Here is a 6,259-nt window from a genome sequence, read left to right on the forward strand (position 1 = left end):
CAAGCCCGGTATGCTCGCCGGTTTTTGAGGGAGTTCTTGGCTATTAAATACTACTGCTTACAACTAACAAAAAAAAAAACATGCCATGACTTGCTTCTATTCATTCAATTAACAAAAAAAACTATACCTACAATTTCATTCTTAACTACATTCTCTTCATTTTTTTTTTCTTGTGCTATTACTAACTACAACTAATTTGTACCTAAAACTTAAAAACTGAATATATAGTCATAATTCTTTATAATTCATTTTTTTTCTATTTTTTGTTGACAATTCAAAAAAACTGCTCTCTAAACTACATTATACTTATATATAAAACCTACATCCTCTATCATTCTTTTGTTTCTTTCCTTTCCTTTATTTACTGAACACTAATGATCTGCACATCTCCCATACAGCTGTACACTTTACGAAAAAAATAAAAAAAATTTACCACACATCTTGTCCTTCATTCCCTTTGCTGCGTCAGAAATTTAAAAAAACATTTATCATAAAAGATCGGCATTACCTTATCTCCACTTGAGATCATGACACAGGCTGGATCCTCTGCACTCCTGGGAAGCCACCCTGCTTTCCCAGGACTCAATTCAAGGTCCTGCAACATCTGTCTCATTTCCCTAATAATCTGATGATGCTCCTCATCATCAACCTGTGGGGTTTGACCTTCAAGACATTCGTTTGGAGGGAGTCGCCATACTCTTTATAATAATTAATGTCCAAGTATGTGTGTTAATGGCTTTTTTTTTCTGTTTCAATGCTATCTTTGTTAAGCCCCCTTGACTAACTTGCAGCACACCTCTAGAGCTATCGATAAGTATCTAATTCATAATCTGGCTAGTTCTACTAGCAGAATCAAAGACAACTCACATACGAATAAATATATATATGTATAAATAACCAGAGAAAAAAAATTCAAAAAAAGCAAGTATAGCTTGTGACTTTATAAATATTTTTATTTTTTTTTTGTCTTTTTCTATAAATATCGATAAGCAATTACAACAGAAAAATGAGTAAGCAAAACCAAATTCAGTTTATTTATGTAGCATAAAAAAAAAATAAACTTTCTTGTAATTAAGTATTAACTCTCATATACCTATATGCATATACGTAAATATAATTTTTATGAAATACATATAAAAATCAAAACAAAATAAAATATTCCTATTACACATCAATTGTTTAATTTTCAATTTATGTTTATTACTTTTACTATTGAGTATACACTAGATACAGGTACCTAGCTGCAAAAAAAATTAAATAAGGAAAGTTTATATAAACACATCAACATGTGTCTACCATATATAACAAATCAACAGCTGATGTGGTTAAAAAAGTTTTACGTCGTTTGAAAAATTTTTTTTTCTTTTTTTTTCGTATTACTTAACAAAATTTAACAAAGAAATTTTAAAAATAAAAAAAAAATAAGAACATGTAAAAAAACTAAGGATTTATAGTGATTTTAACAAAAAACCTTTCTTTTTTTTTTTTAATTGACATAAAATATTATTTCATTATAATTTTCTAACCATCAAGAAAAGTAAACTAACTTATGACCGCTCAAACTAAAAAAAATTTCTTTATAATCTGCAGCCTCACGGTATTTTTCTTCTTCACTGTTAACAGATACAGAATACCTGGTGATGCCACTACTTGTCCTGTTAGTGTTATAGCTGTTGATCAGTCCCGGTTCCATGACGACCTTCTATCCTATATATTGACTGGCAGCTTATGAGGGTGGGAAATTGTTTTTTTTTTGTTTATTCTTTATCCACCAACGTAGATGATTATATTTATATATATTAGTGTAGATATGAATTTTTAACTGTTTTAAATGTTTTCTTCTAACAACAGACTAGTTTGCTTTAAGCAATCAAGTTATGAGATTTTAATGTTTCTTTTAAACATTAATGAAATTTTTCTTGAAAAATTGGCCTATAGCCACTTTTAACACTTTTGCTTGTGATTTAAATTACTTTTCAACTTATTTGAAAATTAACGAAATGTTTATTTTCTTCGAAAATTGGTCTATAACCACTTTTAACACTTTTGCTTGTGATTTAAATTAATTTTCACTTCTTTCCAAACAGTATATAAATGTATATCTTTGAGTTGTTAAATTCATAACTTCTTTTTCTCAATTTCTAGTTCGTTTCACTATATATACTTTAAAAAACTCAGTAAAATTACTTTGTTACGTCCTCAAGCACACTTCTTCCAAAAAAAGAGACATTATCCTCACCGCTTCGAAATTTATATCCCCGCTAATACATGTAACTGCCTTTTCTTAAACTTTTTGTTCAGTTACCAATATTAGCGGGCTAGTAAAAATCTGTTCCCTACTGCCGCTACTAACGTTTGTTTTGATTTTTTCGACATTCCGAAAAAAAAACAAATAAAAACTCCTAATATAATTTGTTCTGCCCTATTGGCAGCAAATCAAAACAAACGACATTAAAAGAAGCAAAAGCTTTCACCTATTTCTCTTGGCATGTGCTCGGAGTGCACATTATTAATTAATTCTTCTTTTAGTGATTCAATGAAAAAAAACAAAAAAGTGAAATAATATATAAATAAAAAACATAACCAACAACAAAAAAAAAACACAAGTGTGATTAGTTGCGGTAATGGAAACAGGTGCTTCGCAAGGTGCTCTTGGATAGCGTGAGACGTACGAGGTAAAGTCTCGAAATTTTTTTTGTTTTTCTTTATTAATCAACATGTTTCCTCCACATAGGCCTACATAATACTTCGTATCACAAGCAATATTATTGCTTATGCGATAAGCGCTAGAACTATGCTAGTTAAGCGCATTCCATGTCGCTATGCATAATAAAATATATTTGGAATTAGTTATTTTAATACATGTACGTTACATTACGTTCCGCCTCATACTCATATATCCATGATTCGTCACCTGTTACAATCTTATATATATCTAGCTATTGTGTTTACACCGCCATTGTACTTCTTAAGCATTTGTGTGCACCTGTCGAGATTTTTGAGATTTTGTCAAATGACTGCTAAATAATCATGCAATATTTTATATACACTAGTGGAACTAATGCCCAGGGTTCTCTCAATCTCACAGTGTGGCGCATGACGATCTCGCATTATCAGCTTTTGCACAGTATCAATATTTTCTGGTACAACAACTGAGCGATTTGCGGACCCGATTAAAATCATTGTAGCAGCGTTTCACATCGGCAAAGGATGAAGCTTCATCGTCAAATATAGAAGTAAGTTAATCGATGCAGTTTTGTCTTGATAACACGTCGAAAATCGTAATAAATCACAGCACGAAAATTATCTCGCGCTAATTCAATTTTTTCGCAAACTCTCATTTTACAAATCACCCTTTAGACAAAAAGTTTAAAGTAGGTTATGTTTAATAATGTCAAACTTTTGTATAAAAGCGTCACCTGACACGAAAGGAAATGACACTTGACAACAGTCAGTGTTGTCAAGGTGGCTAAATCAGGATTGACGGCCAGGAAGTCTTTGCTGTATGTTTGATGAAATTTGCTCATCTACTATGAACCGCTTCCCTGCGGCAAAACTCCTAACTCGGTACATACTGTCAACAATTGGTACAATTTTCTGAAGAAAGCAAACGCTTGGAAACAGTCAGCTTTAGACAATAGGAGAAAAATTGTGTTCTATCAGGACAACGACAGGCCACACACATCAATAATGTCTTGCTAAAAGTTCTAAGGGCTTTGTTGGGAAGTTCTTATGCATTCATCTTCCAAAGCTTCAAGAGAGGTTTGTGAAAATAGACTATGCTAATTTTTTACCAATGGGAACGAAGTTTTTTATGAGAAAGGCATAATGAAATTAACTTTAAAATAGCAGCAAATTAACGAACAAAACGGCACATATTTGATCTAAATCAAATCATACAACTATCAGATTCCTGAAAATGACTTAAGATTAAAGGCGAACTATTAAGAATAAGAATAATAAAAAGAATAAGAGAATAAAATAAAAATTAATGTAAAATAATATTAGTGTTTTTTGCTCATTTTTATTTATAACAATAGTTAAAAAATTAATATACAATTATGTTTAAATTTTAATTTTTAATGTGATTAGTTATTATTAGTTATGTTAGTATAACTCAATATGTTCCTTCCTGAAGGTTCATTTATATAATTATAAAGCATTAGTTAAAGTACTATTCAGTTAATTATAAAAATCGCATCGCTCAACATTTTTTAAGCGCAACTTCTAAAAGTAGTAAAAAGACTATAAAGTACCCTTAACGTCGATTTCAAATCCATATTTACGATATCTAAAAAGACATAAAATGATGAAAGTTAATAAAATATATATATTCATTATTACCTTCAGGTCTGGCTTTTGGCTTTGGTAAGCCAACATCTTGCATTAAATCAAAAGCAAATGCAACGTTGCTTGTCATGTGATCGACATCTTGTGGTGTTAGATGAAATTCATGGAGTGGAACAAAAAAACCGCCAAGTAAACCCATTAATAAACAAAGGTAAACTCCATCCCTAAAGTCACTACTTAAATCAGTTATTTCAAAATTCAATTTTGACAAATGTTTGTTAACAAATGTTATTAAAGATTTTTTAACTACAGCTAATTTCTCTGGAGCACAATCAAAAAGTGTATCAAAGGCGTCCTTTTCACAGCGCATTCCAACTTCATCATATTCCGATGTTATTTGCTCTTGATATTTTCTAAATTTAATAATTTTTTACAGTTTCTTTTGTTTAACATGCTTATTTTTTACATATACTCTCGTCTATACGAAAAACTTACTGCGCATTAAGAAGTCCTCCATTTTTTTGTGCAATAACAACGGTAACAAACACATTTTCTGGTAAACGAACAGGAGCACGAAAATGTCTCACTAATGCTACGAGAAGATGAAGTATGGCTACCATATTTTTAGAATGTATACTTTCAACAGACCATTTGGGTATTTTTTGGTGAAAGCCTAATGTCTGAATAACAACTTTTCTTATTGCTTCCGTATGTATAGTAAATTTAAATATCTTACATGGTTAACTGCATTAAGTACAATATTTAATTTTTGGAGTTGTCCTTCTTCAGATTGGGTTACTTCTAAAACATCAAGTTTCTTTTCAGCTAGTTTTTCCCATAACTTGTGTAAAATCTGTCAAAAAAACAATTACACATTTACTTACGAAAAAAAAGTCTGCAAAATAAAACAAAGAAAAATCACACAACTGTGATGCGATTGCAACAGCATGTAAAGAGCCTTGCAGACTTAATATATTAAATAATTCTGCCGTTAAAGCAAATACACATGCAAAAATTATGTGTAATGCAAAGAAATTGACAAAATTTTCAGCAAAATATAATACTTTAATATTTTGTTGGACTATTATGGGTTTCTATTACTGCTTGCAGACGACGTGGCATGTAAAGGACTAAATTTTCCGTTTCTGACGCCTTTATTTTAAACCAGATTTTCGTGAGAGCTCCTTTTAGTGAACCCTTGCTACTTATCGCTACATTTTTCGGTTTGTGCTGTACTACCTCTTAAACTACTCAATAGGATTCAGGTCTGGTGATCGAGGAGAACTGTAAAGTTGCCGTGAAGCATAATAAAGTAGCCATTCTTTCACTGTTGGAAAAACCAGTGATCTCCAAAACCTAATTTGGTCACAGAAGGCTATAAATTCCCCCACACCATCGTACTACCACCACCGTATTTCACAACATAACGGTTTTCCAAAATTCCAGATCTTTTTTTTGGTATTTATTTGCATATTTCAATCTAAGCAGCTTATATTTTTCATTTATTAGAGGCTTCCTTCATGTAACTCTGCTTGTGTACCCATTCTTTCGCAAAACCTTTGGCCGATCATTGAATGATCATGTTTGCTCAAAGTATTATAACGTCACAGTTCTGGGGCATCAACTTTTGGGTTATTATGCACTTTCTTCAGGATATATAGTAGTTAACATCTCGACGAGAACATCTCTCTTTGCTATTTTAGTAATATAAGTATTATTGTAATTAGATTTATATAAGTATTATTGTAATTAGATTTAAGAGATACTAGACTTAAAAGATTGGAAATAGATTTAAGAGAGTGTATTTGTATTTGCTATTTTGTAAGCAGCAAATATAGCTGCAAGCAAGTACAAAGAAGTTGAACAAGTCAGTAATAAATGGTGATAAATAACGCGATGAAGTTTGTAATTACTTCCTACAATTTCAGAAGTGGGATTCGGCATGTTTTTTTTTGTTCTTAATAAATTA

General features: G+C 31.0%; 1 protein-coding gene across 1 annotated transcript; it reads right to left on the reverse strand.

Annotated features, from left to right (window-relative positions):
- Positions 1–4,009: 4,009 nt before the first annotated feature.
- Positions 4,010–6,013, reverse strand: LOC119667830 (alpha-parvin-like). Its single transcript, XM_038077168.1, has 4 exons — positions 5,027–6,013; positions 4,786–4,970; positions 4,345–4,703; positions 4,010–4,291 (listed from the first exon to the last, which is right to left on the reverse strand). The coding sequence occupies exons 2-4, from the start codon at positions 4,908–4,910 to the stop codon at positions 4,215–4,217; spliced, it is 561 nt and encodes a 186-aa protein (XP_037933096.1). The 5' UTR covers positions 4,911–4,970; positions 5,027–6,013; the 3' UTR covers positions 4,010–4,214.
- Between the last annotated feature and the right edge of the window lie 246 nt (positions 6,014–6,259).

Source organism: Teleopsis dalmanni, chromosome 1 (assembly GCF_002237135.1).
Source record: "Teleopsis dalmanni isolate 2A chromosome 1, ASM223713v2, whole genome shotgun sequence".
NCBI lineage: Eukaryota > Metazoa > Arthropoda > Insecta > Diptera > Diopsidae > Teleopsis > Teleopsis dalmanni.